Below are 21,690 nucleotides of genomic sequence, written 5' to 3' on the forward strand. Positions count from 1 at the left end.
GCAGGGAGAAGTGGAGCAAAAATGCAACAGCAGGTCTAGGAGGAGCCAGAAAAGGCTAGTGCACTCAATGTAGGCATGCGCCAGGGGCTCCCTCACACCGCAAAAGGGACAAGCATCGGGGACAGGGGTGAACCGCGACAGGTACACATCCATACTCCTGGCTCCATGAAGGGGCCATCAACCAATATGCCTGGTGGACTGTGGGACCAAGACTGGGCCCACCAGGATTCCTCACCCTCAATAAGTGGCAATAGGTCCCACCACTTAGTATCAGGGTGGGACACGAGGGTGAGGAAATGGAGAGTATGGAGCATGAGCGTGTACGGATGTGCCCTTGGTGTGGTTCGAAAGTAAACTGGCTGCAGGTCACGCAGGCAGCTCAAGGTGTCTGGGTGGGACAGCTGGGGAAGGGAGGTTCATGGGGAAAGGGCCCTATGAAGAGATCCAGAGGGCCTGGGTGTGGGCTGGGCAGGGAGCACCCTTCTGCAGGACCTGCTTGAGGTAAACCTGAGCAGTGGGCAGTAAGGCTGCCCTCACGTCCTGAAATACGTGCCGGGGAGTATGAAGGGCGGAGAGCCCCATGCATTGAGCAAGCATCAGGGGATGCACCTAGGCTCCCAGTTCAAAGTCCAGGAGGTCTCCGATTCTGGTGACTCCTGCAAGGACCAAGCTCTGGTGCACCGAGGGGGACTCCGCCACCTGCACACCGAGTTGGGGGTTGCGTAGCAGGGGCTCCATGAGGAGATCTGCCCTCTCCATGGCTGCCACAACTCCGGGTCAAGGAGCACCAACCCCGTCAACCTCCAATGGAAGAAACAGAGGAAGGGCTTGATTGCCAGAGGGTACTGCTGGCCTGACAGTTGACAGCCCTCCTGTACCCCTTGGCTGAAGCTGACCAGCTTGGTCAGGGTCCAGTTGAGCCTGACTAAACACTCCGCACAGGTGTACAGCACCTGGCAAAAACCCATGAACTGGGACCTGAAGCCAAACACCTGCAGCGTGCCCAGGAGATACCTGTGGTCCATCCTGTTGAATGCCTTCTCCTGGTCCAGGGACAGGAGGGCAAACGACAGACCATCCCTACACCCAAGCTCCAAAAGGACCTGGACCAAATACAGATTATTAAAGATGGAATAGCCCAGGATGGTGTATGTCAGATCTGGATGGACCACGTCTGCCTGCACAGACCCCAGGCACAGTGAGATGGCCTTTGCCGTGACTTTGTAATCTGTGCTGACGAGCGAGAGGGGATGCCATTTCCGAAGGTCGCGGCAGTCTCCCTTCTTGGGAAGCAAAGCGAGTACGGCTCGCCGACATGACAGAGGGAGGACCCCGCTCCCCAAGAACTCATCCCAGCAGGAGGGTGGTGGATGGTAGGTATGTTAGCCCTAGAATGATAAAGGCCCTTTTCCCTCTAAACTGAGAAGGAATTACCTCAGCTCAGCTAGGGACACCAGTGACGACTGGGGGATCGGCTGCTCCAGGGTGAGAGGCTGCTCTCCTCCCAGCAGGGGAAAGAAGCAAACTGAATGCCTGTCTAGGGGAAGGGCTGGCACCCCAGGGTCAACAACAGGACAACACCCCCCAGCCAGGGGGCAGGGAAAGGGGTCCCCCTTTATTTTGTGTTAGTGAATTTGTTTCTGTTGTCTGGTGAAGGAGCAGTGCTTGAGCCTGCCCCATGCCTAGCCGGAGATGATTGATCAATAGTAACCAAGGGGGCAGACAAACACTGGACAGAGTGGGGTTGATTTAATGCAGGGGGAAGTGCTCAGCCTGTCCAGCTGGAGGAGGGGCCCTGCCACAGTGTGTAGTGATGGAGGCCAAAGACGGCTTCTCTCCTGGCTTATCTCTCCCAAAGTTCAACAAGTTTGTTTGAAGATGCAGGATGGCCTCAGACTGTTCTTCCTTCCTGGGGCTTCCCGTGCCCTTGTGTGTAAATGGGGCTTCCATTGTTTTCATCCCACCAGGCTTAATCTACCTAAGAGACAGGTAAATAGCTCCCCCTCCTCTGGGCAGGAACGGCTCATCCCTTTGTCTGGCCACACACTTTCAAACTTAGTATCAATGTGTTTCCATAATTCCCCCTACTGTGTTACTACAGACATTTCACAATGACATTCATCACCAGCATGGCATTAGCGCTCAGAAAAGACCTCACTCCATATATGCTTCTAATGCAGGAATATCGTATGCAATCAGTTTACTCAGTTGCTTATCTGAGCCCTCCTGTTTTTATAGCCCAGTAAATCTTTGCAAATGATTCTTTGGAAAAGTAAAACCCAGACCGAGCTTCTAGCCACCAGGCTGTCTTCTTCCACACTTATTAGTGTGAGGTTTGCCTCCACCCCTTGTTAATTTACTGGGTCTGCATGCTGCTTGTATGGAAATGGAGATAAACACACGGTCCTTTCCTTGGGATAGACCTATTTAACAACGCCCCTGATACATCTGGTTTGAGCACATTTTAGTGATCACTCCAGTGTATGTCCATAACCCTTAATATCACTTGTGTACATACATGACACAAGGATACGAATGATCAGAGAGTTTTTACTTTTCAAATGATACCTCACAAGGAGTATTTTGCACAAAGATTGTTACAATAGTGTGTAGGATGTGATCACCGGGGTCTAGTGTCCCAGGTGACATGGTCTATCTGCACCAAGGATGAGGAAGGGCTGGTGTGGGATGGGGACCCAAATAAGGAAGGGGGTCACAGGGTCAGCCGCAGAAACACAGTGAGGAGAAGGACCCTGAGGATGGTGGCAGAGGGACCAGTGCCATTTGGAGTGAGACTGCTCAGAGCAAAGTTCGGCTCCGCGAAAGTCACACCAGGCACGTTTGCCTTGATCCAATCGTTGTAGGCATTCAGGCGGATGTAGACTCCAGGGTAACCGGGGGCAATACTGGTTAACCCATTAACTGTCCTCGTCAGGAACCAGCTCACAGTCCCAGCAAGGTACCATGTCCCATCCTCTTCACACATCAGGGGTCCCCCACCATCACCCTAGAGAGAGGGAAAGAAATGGGGTTTGAATGGAGGGGACCAGTCTCCATCATCCACAAGGGCCATGGTAGAGTCTCCATCTCTCGATTGCTTCACATCCCCGCTGGCTGCCTTTCTGGGAGATGCTTTACCAGACACAAGTCTTTGGGCTCAGTGAAGGGATATCTGGCTGCAGGTGTGCTCTGGTTGTACAGTAGGCCCGACTGGATGGGCTGATGGACCCTGATGACTTTATACTCTATGGTCACAACCTCAAGCCAAGAGGTGTGTCTTGTCTAAACCCTGGGGAGTGAAGTCAGGGCTCAGCCCCTCCATCCAGGCCCACTGTTTGGTGGGTCCCCCCAACACACAACACTGAACAAACATGGACAATGGGTCAGGAACAATAGGGTCGCCCCTTGGGGGGCGTCTGTCCAGCACCCAGTAGAAAAGGAACCCTGATCTTTTTTGGGGTCTGTGTATTGCCGAGCACAAAAGGCGTCTCCCAATCTCAGTCAGAGTCTAGAGAATCTCACCCAGGCAGTCCCTTTATAGCCTTTCTTCGGCCCGGCACACATCATGTCATCTTTGATGGGGTTGTCACCCACAGGCTTTCCTAATGCTTCCCGGAAATGATCGTTGCAGATCGTGGAGTTTACTGTGAGCACCTCCAGCTCCTGCAGCGTCTCCGCTAGGGAGGAATTGTCTGCAATGAAAGGCGCGAGGGCAGGGTGGCATGAGTGGAAGTCACATAAAAAGCTGTCACATTAAGGGTCTGTAAGAAATTCCCAGATCTGAGAGAGGAGTGGGGTTGGGAGGGGCTGGGATCCAGGTTTCCTGGGTTCTATCCCTGGCCTGGGAGTTGAGTGGGATCTAGTGGGTTGGAGGGAGCGGGGGGCAGTTGGCCAGTTTAACACCAGCTAAAGGCAGCAACCCAGATTTGAAAAGTATTTTAAGGGTTGCTTTGCTCAGCTTTGCAGCCCTGAACTGATTTAGGATCTTAAGTCTTATTATAGACACTTGGGGCCAGATTGTCAAAGGGAATTGGGCACCTATGGACACAGGAAGGCACCCAGTGGGATTCTGAAAAACTCCAAGGCAACTACAAAAGCTGGCACTTTGCAACCAAAGTCTAATGGAGAGTCAAAGGGAATTAGGTGCCTTACCTGCACGAATACCCTGTTAGGAGCCTGTCTGCGCCTTTAAGTGCCTAAATCCCTTTGAAACCATGGCTTGTAGATGCATTTGAAAATTCTTCCCTTTGTTTACACATCAATTTGCCCTGATTTGGTTCAATGGGTTTAAATCTCTGAGCAGATGCTGCTCAGTTCCAGGCCAGTGCTACAACTAGGTTTGCAATTTGACACTGCTTGATGCCAGCTGCTTGGCTCACCCTGACACTGCTTCCTGTTGGTCTTGAGCCTGCATCAGTAAATATACAGGTGCAAACTACACCAAGAGGAGTGGTTTGAAACCCATATTAGGGCGCACGCACACACCTCAAATATGGACATCCATTCATTGTGCCAGGAATTAAATCCCCCATAACCTAAATAAAAATAGTATCCATCAAATTATAATTATTGTTAAGAAATTTTTGATCATCAATTTAAATGTTCACGGTTGTGCAAAATTATGGGGTAAAACTTTTTTCATTTTTATTGATTTAAACTTTCACAGTTGTGGAAGATTATGGGAGGGGGTCAGGCAATAATTATATAATGACAGTAGTGGTTGAGATTCAAAGAATTAAAGCTTTATAACCTTAAAACACACAAATTGTCAATATGCCATGTCAAAAAAATACAAAGTAAATGTCCTTAAATCAAAATCTAATAAGTTCTCAAACCTCATTATTCTTTGCCTATCTTTAAATGTAGATTATTACCGATAGAAATTATTTTGGTAGTTTGGGTATGTACTGTGAAATCAACATTGACTGAAAAAAACCCCAAATCATTCCAGACCTGTGTATGATGATGCCTGTATAACTGTGCAGCTCTATAACTATATAACTGTGTCACAGTACAACTGTGGCTGTTTAACCATAAGAGCGGCCATACCGGGTCAGACCCATGGTCCATCTAGCCCAGTATCCTGTCTTCCAAGACAGTCCAGTTGCATTCGGAGGGAATGAAGAGAACAGGGCAAATTATCGAGTGATCCATCCCTTTCATCCAGTCCCAGCTTCTGGGGTTGAGTTCCAACAGCTGAATTGTGCATTGTGTGAAGAAGTATTTCCTGTTTGTTTTTAACTTGCTGCCTATTAACTTCTTTGGGTGATCCTTGGTTCTTGTGTTATGTGAAGGGGTAAATAGCACTTCCCCATACACTCTCTCCATACCATTCATGATTTTATAGACCTTGTGATGGGGTGTGCACCGCACACTTTCCCGGCAAGAGCTGGGGTGGCCAGATGGGCCCAAGATACTAACTAGGCTGCGAGCTAGGGAGTTAAATGATGAGGAACAGGCTCATCTGGACAGGAACAGGCAGGATCTGTCAAAAGCCAGGTAGCTGGCAAGAGGTGGGAGCAGCTGCTGGGAAGGGCAGTCACTCCCTGGAAAGAGGAAGGAGTGTTTGTGGCTTGAGGAAGGCAGGCTGCATAGACTCCCTGAGAGGAGGGAGTGGAGAAACTGGTGAACCCAGAGAAGTGGGGAGCCAGCTAGGTAGGAAAAAGCCCAGGGAAGCAATAACAAGGTCTAAGGCAATACATGCCTAGGCTGCATGTTATAGGGTCTCTGGGATCGAACCCCGTGTAGAGAGTGGGCCTGGGTTCCCCTACCAGCCACTGGGCCGTGGCTCAGGGCACTGGAGACACCAGCCAGACAGGCAGTCTGGAAATACTGTTTTCCCAGAAGAGGAGGGACTTAGTGACCATGGACTGGAAGTGGGAGCACCGAGAGCTGCCACATACAGAGAGAAGATGGGTGGAGAGATGCAGAGGAGGCTGCAGCTGAAAGACTGAGCTAATCCCCAGAGCAACCAGCAAGAGGCATCACAAGCAGAGGAAACCCCAACACAAGTGGTGGAGAATGCGGGCACTCGGTCTCCCCTGAGGTAAGGGGACAATTCAGAGGACTGAACATCAGGTGCAGGGCTGTAAGAGTTGGCAGGCCCTGATGCAAAGGGACCAAGAGACACTGTATAGCACGGTCACCTCAATGCAATTGGAGAGTGTGGGCCACTGAGGTGAGGGGATAAGAGAAAAAGATAATGGAGCCACCTTGGACAGAGGCCTTCTTTGCAGAGGGCAGCAATACCCTCCCAGACTGGGCCCCGACCTGCCAAACCCAATGAAGGGGATAGACAAACAGCAAGGGCAGATCCAGGCCCTATTGAAGCAGGTTCTTGTGAACAACAAACACTGAGGGAGGCAAACTTGTGCCTGGAGAAATACTTGCTGAATATTTTGGAGTGGTAGCATTACTTATTTAAATGTCAAAGAGAGAAGATAGGGGGAAGGCCGGAGGGACTGGGACCAAGAGGGGGAGGTCCAAGGCCAGGAGGTCAGAGGCCCAGCCAAAATTCTGTTATGCCTGTGGGTCAGAGGGGACACCTGAAAAGGGAGTGCCCCTATTTATGTTGTGAAAAAGAAGTTCCCCAGGCAGTGGGAGTTGTAAGGGGACCCAAAAGAGTCCCACCAGCTAAGAGGGTAGGTAGAGGAGGGTGCTGTTTTCCATGTGGGGAGGTGGAACACATAAAAAAGAACTGCCCCTATAATTAAAAACAAAAAACAAAAAGGAGTGGCTCAGAAAAGGGTAAGGATCCCAGGACGAGGGAACATGAAGCCCATAACAGTAATACTGTACTGAGAATGTGGGGGGATGGAGGGGGCAGAAAAGGTATTCCATCCAGGCTCTTGTCTGGGGGTAATAAGGAAAAGGAAGATGATGGTTGGAACAGAAAGGGACCAGATCAAAAAGGGAATGACCACAGAAATAAAACATGACCCAAACCCTGAAGGAAAAAGGATGGCTGGAGTCTGAGGAGCAGGTGAGGGAGCTGCTGGAGAAACTGGCAGTGGCCGAACAGGCCCTGCAAGGTGCAGAAGGGAACTTACAATAAGTAATAAGTCACCAGGACCAGATGGTCACCCAAAAGTTCTGAAGGAATGCAAATGTGAAATTGCAGAACTACTAACTGTAGTCTGTAACCTATCATTTAAATCAGCTTCTGTACCAAATGACAGGAGGATAGCTACTGTGACAACAATTTTTTCAAAAGACTCCAGAGGCGATCCTGACAATTACAGGCCTGTAAGCCTAACTTCAGTACCAGGAAAATTGGTTGAAATGACAGTAAAGAACAAAATTGTCAGACGGATAGATAATCACAATTTGTTGGGGAAGAGTCAACATGGCTTTTGAAAAGGGAAATCACACCTCACCAATCTACTAGAATTCTTCAAGGGGGTCAACAAGCATGTAGACAAGGGTGATCCAGTGGATATAGCGTACTTAGATTTTCAGAAAGCCTTTGACAAGGTCCCTCACCAAAAGCTCTTAAGAAAAGTAAGCTGTGATGGGATAAGAGGGGGAAACAAAGGGTAGGAATAAACGGTCAGTTTTCAGAATGGGGAGAGGTAAATAGTGGTGTCCCCCAGGGGTCTGTACTGGGACCAGTCCTATTGAACATATTCATAAATGCCCTGGAAAAGGGGGTAAACGGTGAGGTGGCAAAATTTGCAGGTGATACAAAACTACTCAAGACAGTTAAGTCCAAAGCAGACTGCAAAGAGTTACAAAGTGATCTCACAGACCAAGGTGACTGGGCAACAAAATGGCAGATGAAGTTTAATGTTGACAAATGCAAAGTAATGCACATTGGAAAACATAGTCTCAACTATACATATAAAATGATGGGGTCCAAATGGGCTGTTACCACTCAAGAAAGAGATCTTGGAATAATTGTGGATAGTTCTCTGAAAACTGTGTGCAGCAGGAGTCAAAAAGACTAACAGGATGTTGGTCATCATTAAGAAAGGGATAGATAATCAGACAGAAAATATCATCTTGCCGCTATATAAATCCATGGTACGCCCACATCTTGAATACTGCGTGCAAATGTGGTCACCCATCTCCATAAAGATATATTGGCCTTGGAAAAGTTTCAGAAAAGCGCAACAAAAATGATTAGGGGTATGGAACAGCTTCCATATGAGGAGAGATGAATAAGACTGGGACTTTTCAGCTTGGAAAAGACTCGACAAAGGGTGGATATGAAAGAGGTCTATAAAATCATGACTGGTGTAGAGAAAGTAAATAAAGCAGTGTTATTTACTCCTTCTCATAACACAAGAACTAGGAGTCACCAAAGGAAATGAATAGGCTGCAGGTTTAAAACAAACAAAAGGAAGTTTTTCTTCACACAACACACAGTCAACCTGTGGAACTCCTTGCCAGAGGATGCTGTGAAGGCCAAGACTAGAACAGGGTTCAAAAAAGAACTGGATAAGTTCATGGAGGATAGGTCCATCAATGGGTATGAGCCAGGATGGTGTCCCTAGCCTCTGTTTGCCAGAAGCTGGGAATGGGCAACAGGGGATGCATCACTTGATAATTGCGTTCTGTTCACTCCCTCTGAAGCACCTGGCACTGGTCACTGTCAGAGGACATGACACGGGGCTAGCTGGACTTTTGGTCTGACTCAGTATGGCCGCTCTTATGTAACTGATGAGGAACAGGCTATCCTGGACAGGAACAGGCAGGGCCTGTAGAAATCCAGTAGCTAGCAAGAGAGGGGGGCAGCTGGTAGGACAGTGAGTCAGGGCACTGGAGATGCCAGACAGACAGCTGGTGCAGAAAGACTGATTTCCCTGGAAGGGGGAGAGACACAGTGAACTGGCCATAGGGAGAAGTCATGGACTGGAAGCGGCAGCACCGAGATAGGCCACATAGGGAGAGAAGATGAGTGCAGAGACCGCTGAGCAGAGAGTAGCTGAAGGACTGAGCTAATCCCCAGAGCGACCAGCAGGAGGCACCATAAGCGGAAAGGGAACTGCACCACAGGTCTCCATCACATCTGCACCATATACGTATCATTGCATAACTGTACAACCATAAAACCGTGGTGGTATAACCATATAGCTGTGATGGTGACTGTTTAACCATGTAATCCTGTAACTCACAGGCCATCTGTGTACATATGAAGCTGCAATCCTCCAACCTATAACCTTTGTTTGGTGCTGGGTCCTTTTCATACCCTTCCACCCCTCTAAGAGGTACGAGTCTTACTCACCTAGTGGGAGAGTTTTCCCCCAGCCAGTCACCCAGCAGGGCTTCCCATCGGGCATACGGATGGAGGCATCAAGGAGACGCACAGGGCGGATGGTGGCTGTGAACGAAATCGGATTCTTCAGCTCCACCAGGGCGATGTCGGCCTGGTGAGTGGCATTGTTATAACTGGGATGGGGGATGATCTGCTTCACCAATGAGAACGAGTGGATGCGGGTTTGACCGTAAATCTGGTTTTCTCCCAGCTGCACCCGATACGCTGAATTGGGTACAGACCTGGATGAAAAAAAATCTGATTAGGGAAAAGCCACCCAGCAACGCCTCACAGGCATGGCTCGCCTGGCACTGAGATGCAGGCAGCTCTGGGGTGGAGCGGCTGGGGAACATCCACACAGGGATGTTGTGCACAACAGGAAGCCAGTGGAACGGGAGAGGGAGTCTTTCCAGAGCATCTACAGTCACTGTCTCTGCCCTGCCTGGGGTACTCACTGAGGGAAGCAATGAGCTGCTGACACCACCCAGCTCTCAGAGATGAGTGAACCTCCGCAGATGTGGGAGGTGTATCTCTGCACGCTGACCTGCCAGGGCCAGGCCCCATCCTTGGCATCTTGACCATTGAAGATGCGCCCTGAGACCAACTGCTTTCCAAAGACTGGGAAGAAAAGAGGGGAAATATATTATCCCTGGGCAAGGGAGCAAAAGTGGGGAGAGTGTAAATAATTATTAGTATGACCTGAAGATAAAAGAACAACTCCTTCCCTTCCCAGAGCCAAGAAAAGAACCCAGGAGTCCTATATCCCAGACTCCCCTGCTCTAACCTACCAGACTCCAGTCCCCTTCCCAGAGCCAGGAGAGAACCCAGGAGTCCTGGCTCCCAGACACATTCTGTTTCCACATGTCCAGGGCAGGGAATGCTGGTGTTTTGCTGCGGACACCTTACCTGTGCCATTCCAACTCCCACGAGCGCTATGACACTTTTCGGGGTGATCCAGAGTGTCCCGGTTGCACCACTACCCCCTGCTCCCAGTGGGAGGGAGCCCTTGATGTGCCTACCAGGGGGAACTCTCCCAGCCACCAGCTGCTGGCCTCTCAGGCACTCTGTGAGCCCTGCTCGATCCCTCTGCAGGCAACAATTTGCACACCCAACTCCGTTACACTCCAGAGCCCAGTCCCCTGTCTTCTGTACACCCGCAATGCACAGTGATCCACTGCGTCTGTGGAAACAGCACCCCCCCCGCCCCCGCTCACTGCTTTCCCCCTCACCAACCTCTCCTTAACCACCAGCACTTAGACATTGTGGCAGAATATGCCCCTGGGTGTGCTATTGTAATAATCTCTGCACAAAGTTTGCCCTGTGAGGTATTGTTGGAAAAGTCATAATTTGCTGGTCAGTATTGTCCTGGTAAAACCTGTGTGGCCACTTTGCATGTGAAGTTATAAGATTCCCCTGTATGACGTTACTCAAACATGTTCCAAGTCTGGGGAGTGGCCAAACCAGCTCCTCAGAGACACAGGGCAAGCTGACTCCTCATCCAGGTGTAAACAAGGCCAATGGGCCATTGCCTGATAAACAGCCACTATTTGGCAGGAAAAAGGGACAGGTGAAAAATGTATATCTTAGCAAAGAAACAGCCTGGACTTCCCACATACACAGAAGGCCTGTCACCCTACTCCCAGCTGGAACTGCATCTCAGAAGGGGGACAGGACTATATAAAGTAGAGGCAGACACCCCTAGATACCCCCCCTTCTCCCTCTCTCTCTGTCCATTGATTCACTGCACAAGAAGGGACAAAGAAGGCAGCCATTAAACAGAGGCAGGGGTCCTAGCCAAAAAAGTTTGGCCAGTAAGGCTGTTGAGAGCATGTGGTGAGCAAAACTTTTCTTCAAATTTAACATAGTCTGCTAAGTTAGACATTAGCGGTGTTTTATCTTTCTTTTTCTTGTAACTATTTCAGACTTTTATGCCTCTTTACTTATACTCACTTAAAATCTCTCTCTTTGTAGGTTTTTTTGTTTTATCTAATCCAGTGTGTCCAAGTTGAAATGTCTGGGTAACAAGTTGTGTGTGTGTCTGTGGTGGGATGCTCTTGGGTATCCAGAGAGCCTCCTACTGAGGGTCCATGTGCCGGCACTCTCTCTGTGATCTACGCTGCTCGCGGTGATCCCTGGCTGGCTGTTAACCTTCCTAGGAAGGTTTTTCAGTGACTCACCCTCCGGCCGAGTCACTCACAGTCCGTAAGCGAAACGAACACAAAACAGACCCCTTCCAGGGTACACACTCTAACAGGGCCTATCACAGCACCCTCCATTGTTCTCTGACCCTCAGCCCTGTCCCTGAGCTCAGTTCTAGCTCAGCAGGGCCTATCACAGTACCCTCACTGGTGTCAGCCTGCAGCCCTGTCCCAAGGGTCCCTGTCTATAGATCAGCCCCTTTCTGGGGGTTAAGAAGTCCCACCATTACTGACCCTCTTCCAGGTCTACAGCCCCCTCTCTGGGCTATTCCCTTGCTCAGGGTGTTAGCCACTGGGACTATGGGGCAGAGATAGACCTGGGCCTGCCTAATACTCCAGGTCTCGACCCAGGGATCCTATAAATAGTAGCCACCAGCTGCTTCCCTTTAACTATTTGCTACTGCATTTCCCTGGCCCACTTCCCTTTTAGCCCCAGTCCCTTCCTTGCAGCCTGGCTCCAGCCAGCCAAGACCACCATCCTTGCTCTCAGGCTCCAGAGAGACACTGCTCTGCCTTGTCCAACAGCTCCTTTTTATAGGAGCCTGCGGGGCTCAGGTTGGCAGCTCCCTGCAGCCTCTCTCTGATTGGCTGCTTCCCCACAGCCTCTCTAGGCAGCTTGGAGGATTCACCTCTACTCCTCTTCCCTGGGGTGGGGTGGGGTAGGACTGTGAGGCATTCAGCAAGGCCTCCGGGCTTGGGACACCCAATCACAGCACAGTATTCCCTGGCCCCCCACCTAATTCTCATTCCAAATGACCAGGGCAGGTAAGTCTCGCATTCTGCCATGGGTGTCTTACCTGCTGGATTCTGACTCACTGGAGCACCTATGGAGCAAACGAAGAGAAAAGAAAGCTATGACTGTGTGTCTGTGGGGGAGAGGGGCTATCCAGTCATTCCTGGTGTCTGACACGCTGTGTCTGGGGGAATGGGTGCCAATAGCTTCACCCACAGTTCTGAGGCTCCTCCTGTTTTGCTTATAAGAAGATTTTTTTCAGGGGAAAGAGCAATATGCCCCTGTAGTGACATGGACTGGCTTGCTGCAGACACAAAGGAAGAAGGTGGCTCCACCCCCTGGTGGGTGGAGCCCTACCCCCTAGCTCCACCCCCTGGAAGCCAAGGGGCGGGGCTGGAAGTATAAAGGTGGGACCCAGAAGCTCAGTTGGGGGCCAGCCACTGGAGGGGACAGATGCTTCCCCTAAGCTCTCATGCTGGGAGGTGGCAGCAGGCCTGCCGAGTGCAGACAACTGGCCCGGACCACCTGGACTGCTGGATGACCCGGCCCCGCAGGAGACAGATGGCTGGCCCAACCCCGGCAAAGCTATTGCTGGCAACTGAGCCCCCGCCGATCACCTTACCTCACCACAGGGATCTCCAACATGGTGCCCGCTGGCGCCCACCGGGGCATTTTTGTGCACCCGCAGGACACCCCGCTGCCGAAATGCTGCTGAGAAGCGTTGCCATTTCTCCGCGGCATTTCGCCGGCAACGCTTCTTGCCGCTGCTGCTTCTTGGCGGTGGCATTTCGGTGGCAGGGTGCCCAGCGCCCGCCACAGTCTTCTGGGAATAGCCATATGCTCCTCCCACAAGAAAGGCTGGGGACCACTACCTCACTGGATCAGCATGTACCCTTGGAGGGGGAGTGTGGAAGTGGCCCAGGGGTAGAAGACCCCTGCTTGGATGCAATGCTGGCAGAGGGTGAGACAGCGTGTTGCAGTTTGGATCCCCGCTGACATGGTGTCAGACCCCGCCACCACCCTTAGGGCCCTGGGCCGGGATGCAGTGGAGTGGGAGGGCCTGCGTCCCCCGCTGCCACCCAAGCTGTGGGTGACAGTCTCCCCCTCTCTCAGGCTAGCTGAATGAAAGCCTGAGTTAACTGACTTTGAGTGCGGGTTGGAGCTGAGTGACTTTGTTTTCCACCTGGCCTTGAACCAGAGCCTGGGCTACGTGCCTATTTGCTGCTCTGCCTGCATGCACGCCCTAGCCAAGGGACTGTGCTTGCTGCCCCACCCTGAATTGGCTATCTGCAGCTCCATCTGAGTGCAGGCTGGAGCCATACTTTGACAGGGCTCGCTGATTCCCCCCTGCCTCCAGCAAGCAAAGTCCGGAGATCGAGTGAGGTGGACTGGCCCTTCCCAGACCCTGCTGGCAAGGTACCCTGCCTTCAACCTACTACAGCCGTGTTTATTGAAGATACAACAATTTGCATATGCATTTAATTACACCACACACACACACACATACGTGGTTTTGCTAGTCGATCTTATAGTTACCAGTCCAGAGTCCGGATCAATCTAGTGGCCAGCTAGGTTGATCACGGGTAGGGAGGAGCCGGGTCCTGCCGGTCACGACACTATGCTCCAGGGAAGTCTTGGCAGGATGAACCCAAAGTTTCATGGCAAGGCACCTTGCTTATATGGTGACATTTCTTCATTGGAACTGATGAGTTTTGCACCATTATGCTGTAATTAATTGTCGTTTGAGTGCTTGTTTTACTTTTTTTTTTCTTTTGTTTTTTATAAAGTTTTTTTAGGGAGTTATTTTATGCTGGTTTTGATTACAGCTATTTTGTCCCCATTGGTAGGTGCCTGGCTCATTTTTAGAGTTGTTAATTTTGCCCTTTTTTGACATTTCAATCGGGGCGTGTTGCAGCCTCCTGGCGCCCTTGCGTCTGTTTTTTGGTTCCTTCCTAGAACATCTGGTCTGGTGATGGCCTTTACACTTATTTCTTTGCACACACATTCCTTATTCACACACAAAACTAACTTACACATTTTAAACAAAAACCTCAAGTTGCAATGCAAACAACCAACAACAATCATTCCATTTTTTTACTTATTTTAAAATGCTAAGCCTACACCAAAGTGGTGACCCTAAAAGGTCTGTTACTGCCTTGAAATCATCCCAGACACAAAGTCTGGTTGATTCATTTTGACCAATCGCACATTAGGCCATTCCTTTCTGCTATTTAAAAAGGGTAAAATACAAACATAAAATCCTACTACATGTCCCCCTTTTGGCCCCTCAAGAACAATTCTTGCGTGGGTCATATTTTATTAAACTGTTTTATAGCAATATACTGAGAGGCAATTTAAGCTTGTGGTTGTAATTTAACAAACATTTCTTTTTGTTTAACAGCACATACAACACATTTCCAACAAGCAAACACAGGACAATATTAACACAACTAGTAACGGGTGAAACATAATAGACAATATGCTTTTAGAGGTCGGGGACCAGCCTGTAAAAATGTCGTACCAGTGATAGGCTGTTAGTGGGTTTTTTTTTTAAATTTAAAGCAATTTTTAGCATGTCTTTATTTGCATGTAATATTCGAATGACATCTTTTAAAATATTTTTTGTGTTTGTTGTAAAAACTGAGTCACCTTTGTTTTTGACAACAAGTGATTAGTTAGATTAGATTGTGCTAATTTAGGCCAAGGGGAACAGAGAAATTAACCGGGGTGTCGGTTACGGTGCTTTCTGCTTTTTTTATTTTTGGTAAATAGTCCGTGTGATTGCTAGTATATAACACATGGGCATTACATTTACATGTAGTTATTGGGGGTTGGCTAATACTTGCATCCTCCCACAATACCGTTTCCCAGGGTGTAACACGTGCACATTGTTCGTTGTACAAAACATGTCACATTTTTTAGTTTGTTTTAGACACACGTTTCCAGTTATGTGTTTTTGCTGCATGGTTTTGTGTTGACAGATAGGGACAAGCACATCCATTTTTGAGGGCTTTACTTGGGACACCCTTGGAAGTCCAATAATTTCTTCTCTTTGTTTGGCCCACTGACCCATACCTGGGGCAGCCAAAAGGATTCCATGGTCAATTTTGGGAACGGGCTTACTTTTTATATTTTTGTTTTTACAGACTGGTGGTGAGCAATTTTAACAATAATTTCAACTAATAACAAATCAGGCTTAACCATGCTGGAAACATATTGCATTTATTTATATTTGTAGGTGTTAAACAAGGACCTTTTTTGTTGCTTTAAAAGATGCATTAATACCCGAACATTCCTAGATAGTACCCAAAACATTTTGTGTTTACGTGATACTAAACTAACAATGTGCATTTTAGTACATTTTATGTCCAAGGCAGTTTTAGTTTTTAATTTTATTTGTTTATACAGCAGCTAGGAAGTGGTGTTTAGCCAGAGCCACATATTTTATGTTGCTTTTAAGTTTTTTAGACTTATTTGTACCACATTTACAGTAGTATCTGCCTGCTTGTGAATGAGACTATTTTGCAGTTGTGACAAGGAACTTAACGTATTTTGAATTACCTTTAGGTCTATAGTATTTATAATTTTTGCTTTAAAACCAATTTTTTAATATGGTGTTTACTGTATTTTGTTTTGCTCGGCCATTGGCGTGTTGATGTGTTTTATTTAGGCCGTTATAATAGGAAGGGAGTAGGGTGAACATTTACGCTTTCATTTAGACATGTTTAACTGAGTCCAGTTTATACCAATTTTTATTTTTACTAATTGTGGATTTTAAAAGACTTTTGCTGGATTACTTTGAGTCACAAACAATTTTGTTTTGTTTTTTATTTTAATCGGGGTACCTTTTTTGAATGCATAGTTTTTGGTCCAGGTTTTGGTGCATGTGTCCGGGAACCAGAGATTCAATTCACTACGGGGTATTGGACAGTATCCCACAATGACTGTTAGTATTATTCCTGTCTTAACAGGCTCATTCCACTGATATGGTAACTGTGGGTAGCTGGAACTCCAGGTGGTATCTCCATAGGGACCCTTTATTTTAACCCCTGTTTCTCAGTGGCTTGGTATTTTTGTGGTGTTTATAAGGTAAACTTTAAATTCCGGGGTTTTTTTAGGCATACATATTGGTATTTTTTAGGGGTTTTAAGATTTGGCTAGTGTTTTTATTATACCATTCCATGAGGATTATCGGATTACAGGTAGGAATTCATGATTGGTTGGCGGGGAGTGAATTATTCCTTAAATATTGGCTTCTAAGGAGGGCTGCATCTTCTCCCATGATCGCTCTAATTATCTGGGCACTAAAAGTTCCCGGAAGCGGGTACAGCCAGACCTTACACTGCGGTCTCATTTGCTGTGGATTAAAATTTTGGTGGTGAAGCAGTGCCCCGGGCTCAGGTTCTGGGATGTCCTTTTCTGCAAAGAATTCAAACATCATGATTTATGTAAACAGTTTAATTTGTGAAACATGGACCCATTTCAGTTTTCCATCTTTTTCAGTGTGGTATACCAATGGGCTAAGGCCCTCTACTATGGAGTAAGGGCCTATCCATTTTGATTCCAGTGAGTGACCCCTTTTTTCCATTTTAAGGTACATGACTTGGTTCCCTGTTTTTTACAGGGCTGCTCTTGTGGGCTTTTGTTTCTGAACTTTATTGTTCATATGTTCGATGGCCTGATTAACCCTATACTGGAGGGTGGTTTTATTTTTTTGTAACTGTTTGAGCCATTGAAAAGAATTATGCTGGGTTATATTAGAGCTTTTCTTTTTTTTGACCCTGTACCAAGTAACTAGGATTAATTATTAGGCGCATTGGATGTCCAAACAGAATTTGAAAGGGTTGAATTTTTGTTTTTAGTTTATTACTGCTGAGAATGGCAGCCAAAATTAGAAGCGATTTATCCGGCCAGGTTTTTTGTGTGTGACTTACTACCCTTTGGTGCGCTTCCTTAATAGGGTGATTTGTGCGCTTGACTTGGCCTGAGGACTGAGGCCGGTATGGTATATGGAGCTTTTGTTTAATTCCCAGGGCTTGTATTATTATTGTAAAGATTTTTTTATTTTTATAAAGGCTCCCCAATTGTCAGAATTTATTCTTTCAGGAGTGCCATATTTACATACTACCTTCTTAAAGAACTTTCTGACTACCGCCTTGGTGCTCTTATATTTAGTAGGAAATGCATTCACCAGTCCTGAAAAGGAGTTAATTATCACCAATAAATACTGGAATTCTTCCTTACTTTTTGGCAATTTATGAATAAAATTAATTTGAACCCTGTGCCACGGCCCAAGCCTTCATTGGTGCCTTATGGATTGCCAGTGCAGAGGACAGGTCTTGTCCTCAGCGCGACACACATGATTTCGCACCCATGGTTTAATATTATTTTTATCCACTTTTATTTTGCTACTTGCTTTCGCCTTTTTAAAGTCCCTTCAGTTTTTTATGCATAAACTGATGGGCTATATTAAGTAACTCCAGATTTTCTTTTGTTTTTTTAACTTGGCTAGGTCGGACTGTCGTGCTTTTTGTTGGCTTAAATGTGTTCACACAGATATATATATGGTTACAACTGCTATGTCATGCTGTCAGGCTATTGTATTTACCCGATAATTCCAGGTGGCCTCCATACCCGTTCCTTTACTGTATGCCTTTACATGCCACATCTACAACTGTTTAGGGTTCTTTGTTACCAACTGGTAAATTTATTTCCAGTCCTTTGAATAGACAATATTCTTTCTATTTGCTGCTTTTTACCCATTCCTATAACAGTCATGAATCCAAAACTGTATCCCCTTCACACAAAAATCACTGTTAACATAAATCTACACGGGCCGTGGGGAATTTTCATGTTGCCTTAAAGCCTGATAAATTGTTTGGAGCTCGGCGTGCTGAGCTGATCCATTGTCTAAATATCCCTGAATGACTTCCTCTTCTAAGTTAATGGCACCATATTTATAAATGTGTGGTCTAAAAAAATGGAATTCCTTCAGCGGAAGTTTTAAAGAGTGGGCATTGGTAGGGGCTGGAATTTTTACCAGTGCCCTTACCTTCCTTTGATTTACCTGTTTGTTTGTTTAACAACTATGCTCAGGTATGTAACCTGACGTACCTCCAACTGAGCCTTGTCTAAGGCTATCTTGAACCCCGTCTTCTGAATTAGTGCCAAAACATTTTCCGTTAGTGTTTGAGTTTGTGCCTCAGTTTCTCCAATATTAAAATGTCCTCTACATACAAAAACACAAAAGGCCTTTCTTGTGGACTCAACTGGTCTAGCATACCCACAACATGCTGATGGGCAATAGCCGGGCTGTTGTGATATCCCTGGGGCAATCGACAAAAGGTCCATTGTTGCTCCTTTATTGTAAAGGCAAACCGATCTTGTGAGTCCGGATGTAGGGGTATGACAAAGAAATGGTTGGCCAAATCAATAACTGAGAAATATTTAGATGTGGCTGGCACTTTTTGTATGACCTGTGTCATTTCAGCCACAATAGGGGCCATAGGAATGGTGCCCTTATTTATTTTTTCTATAATCAATGGTTAAACGCCAGGATTGGCTCTTTGTCTATAGCACTGGCCACATAGGGGAGTTAAAGGGTGAATTTGTTAACGGTATTATTTAAAAACAAAACAAAAGCCAATTTATTTTAAACATACAAAGCAAAGTTTTACAAGCCAGGAGTCTTGGTTTAGGTTCTAAACACTCCACATATTTACACAATATATTTATACACAACCGTCCATAGATTACATTTGTATAAATTTGGGGGCAGTTCAGTTCCAATAGAAACCCCTTATGTTTTTTAGCAAATTTGACTAACTTGTTCATAGTCAAATGACTTAAATTAGATTGTCTTTTTGCCTGGCTTATTTTCAGACATTCCTTTGGAAAAGGGCCCATTTTCTCTTCAGAATGGCTGCAAAGAAACCAAGGATTTTTTTATAGTACTTTTTTAAAAAAATGTTTTTACAAAGTTTAACTGCTTAATTCCTTCCAGCCTCTGCAGAGTTAACTTCTTACCTTTTAAAAAAATTACTTGCTTATTTTTTTAAAATGAAACCTTTATTAATTCAGCTATTACCATTCCCAGTATTGTTTCAGGGATCTGAATTTCACAGGCCTGCACTTACTCCTTTTCTTACTCCTGCCACTATGGCCTCAGGGCTCCCAGAGAGTTTTCCAATCTCTTTATTTGTTGCCTCCCTGCTTGTCTGGGCCCGATCCTGCTTTCCTCACTGAACCACCCCTTTTCATGGACACAGGCTTTGGTCTACTACCAATTTAGCAAGGAGGGTGGGCTCCTTAACTAGCCCCCACACCTCATGGTCCCTTTCCTTAGACCTTTATATTTTTAAATTGTGAAATCATAACAATATTCCACACTTCTATATCCTTCACAGTGAGGTCTTATAGAAATCTACTCCTTATTTGCCTTATTTGTGCTGGGACTTACATAACACAAACAGTCTATACCCACTAAAAACTCTGCCTCACAGATCTGGAGGGGGGAACGCTAAGCCCCCTAACTTTTGGGCTCAATTCTGCTACGACTGAGGGTATATTCACCTATGCAATTTTTCCCCAACAGACAGGTAGGAGCGAGGACTCTAATTCTCCCCCTTAGGGTCCAGCACCTCTACGACTGGGGGGGTGTATACATACACAGTTTGCATATATTTTATTTGCATAGTTTTCCCCGACAGATGGGTCAGAGCAAGGACTCTAATTCTCTCCCTATTACCCAGCACTTCTATGACCGGGGGTGTGCACACCCGAATGATCGATCACTTTATACATATGGTATATCTTTTAGCAGTATTTTCAACAATTACAGTGCATGTCTTCCCCTTTTTGCAATTCTCCACCAAAAATGTTATGCTTATAAGAAGCACACGGGATCATTTTCAGGGGAAAGGGCAATACGCTGCGTTTATTGAAGATACAACAAGTAGCATATGCATTCAATCACACACACACATTGTCCCGCCAGTCGATGTTATAGTTACTAGGGGCTAGTTACTGGTTACTAGTTACTGGCGGCCAGCTAGCTTGATCATGGGTAGGGAGGAGCCGGTTTCTGTCACGATACGATGCTCCGGGGAAGTCTTGGCAGGATGAACCCAAAGTTTTATGGCAAGTCCCCCTGTTTATATAGTGATTTTTCTTCTTTGGGACCGACGAGTTTTGCACCGTGATGCTGTAATCAATTGTTGTTTGACGAGTGCTTGTTTTCTTAACAAACAAAATCAAAAATGAACAATTTAAGTTTTTTAGGGAGCTATTCCATGCTGGTTTTGATGACAGCTATTTTGTCCCCACTGGTAGGTGCCTGTCTCATTTTTAGAGTTGTTCGTTTGCCCTTTTTTGACATTTCAATAGGGGCGGGTTGCAGCCTCCTGGCATCCTTGTGTCTGTTTTTGGTTCCTTCCTAGAACATCTGGTCTGGTGATGGCCTTTACACTTATTTCTTTACACACACATTCCTTATTCACACAGAAAACAAAACTAAATTTACACAAAACATTTTAAACAAAAACATCAAGTTGCAATCCAAAAAAAAACCCTAAAACAATCATTGCATTCTTTTACTTATTTTAAAATGCTAAACCTACAACAAAGTGGTGACCCTAAAAAGTCTGTTACTGCCTTGAAATCAGCCCAGACACAAATTCTGGCTGATTCATTTTTACCAATGGCACATTAGGACATTCCTTTCTGCTATTTAAAAAGGGTAAAATACAAACATAAAATCCCACTACTACATACCCACACTCCTGAAACAGCCCTGCTATCCACAGCAACAGCTAAAAGTCTTAGTGTTCCTATTCAACTCACCATCTGTAGCTTCCAAAGTTAACAATCCCCGCTGAACTGAATGGGGTGGCTCAAGAGTGAATGCAGAAATAGGGGCTAAATGGGGAGGGGTATCTATGAAGGGTGAAGGTGTTGGATTCTCCTGTTATTCACTAGCCCAATTCCCTTCTCCTCAAGCCGGTGTCTCTCTCCCCTCCCCATGGGAGATAGGGCCCTGTCTCTCATCTCCACTCCACCCCACACTCACCCTGCACCAGGCTCATCACCAGCAGTACTGTGGCCAGGCAGGAGCAGAGATGCCCCTTGATCCAGCCTCGCCTGGTCCTGTCTTGGCCAAACCCAGCTGGCTCCATCACTCTGACCAAAGCCCAGTTGGGAAACAAATGTGCCGGGGCAGGTTTTTATAGACAAGGCTCCTGCCTCTGCCCTCCCAAGATCGAGAGAGAACAGATTTGACCCATCCCCTCATGAGCCACTCAAGGAAACATAGATGCTGCTAAATTCTGCCTGTGAATAGGGTGCGACAATTCTCATGCTGCTCTATGTGGAATTCCCCATTAACAGGCATCCTGGGAAACGAACCAAAAAGTGGAAGGGTCAAGGTTACGGTATTATGATTTTAACTTCCCTGTTTTGTGAGCAACTGAATGTGCCAAGAACAGCTGGCCAATGATAGTGCTCTG

General features: G+C 46.7%; 1 protein-coding gene across 1 annotated transcript; it reads right to left on the reverse strand.

The window, feature by feature from the left end:
• Nucleotides 1-2,713: 2,713 nt before the first annotated feature.
• Nucleotides 2,714-21,360, reverse strand: LOC141988453 (serine protease 27-like). The gene is made up of 6 exons (XM_074954244.1): nucleotides 21,255-21,360; nucleotides 12,252-12,278; nucleotides 9,712-9,874; nucleotides 9,227-9,498; nucleotides 3,523-3,692; nucleotides 2,714-3,007 (listed from the first exon to the last, which is right to left on the reverse strand). Exons 1-6 carry the CDS (start codon nucleotides 21,358-21,360, stop codon nucleotides 2,714-2,716), a joined length of 1,032 nt encoding a protein of 343 aa, XP_074810345.1.
• Nucleotides 21,361-21,690: the final 330 nt, after the last annotated feature.

The sequence above is a fragment of the Natator depressus genome, chromosome 6 (genome assembly GCF_965152275.1).
Source record: "Natator depressus isolate rNatDep1 chromosome 6, rNatDep2.hap1, whole genome shotgun sequence".
Taxonomy (NCBI): Eukaryota; Metazoa; Chordata; order Testudines; family Cheloniidae; genus Natator; species Natator depressus.

Bases quoted from the DNA above. Each gene is read 5' to 3' on its own strand.
- LOC141988453 (XM_074954244.1), bottom strand. From the start codon at position 21,360: ATGGAGCCAGCTGGGTTTGGCCAAGACAGGACCAGGCGAGGCTGGATC. The intron at 3,693-9,226 runs GTGAGTAAGACT...CTTTCATTGCAG, and splicing joins GGGGAAAACTCTCCCACTAG to ACAATTCCTCCCTAGCGGAG. The intron at 3,008-3,522 runs GTGAGATTCTCT...CCCTCTCTCTAG, and splicing joins GCTATAAAGGGACTGCCTGG to GGTGATGGTGGGGGACCCCT.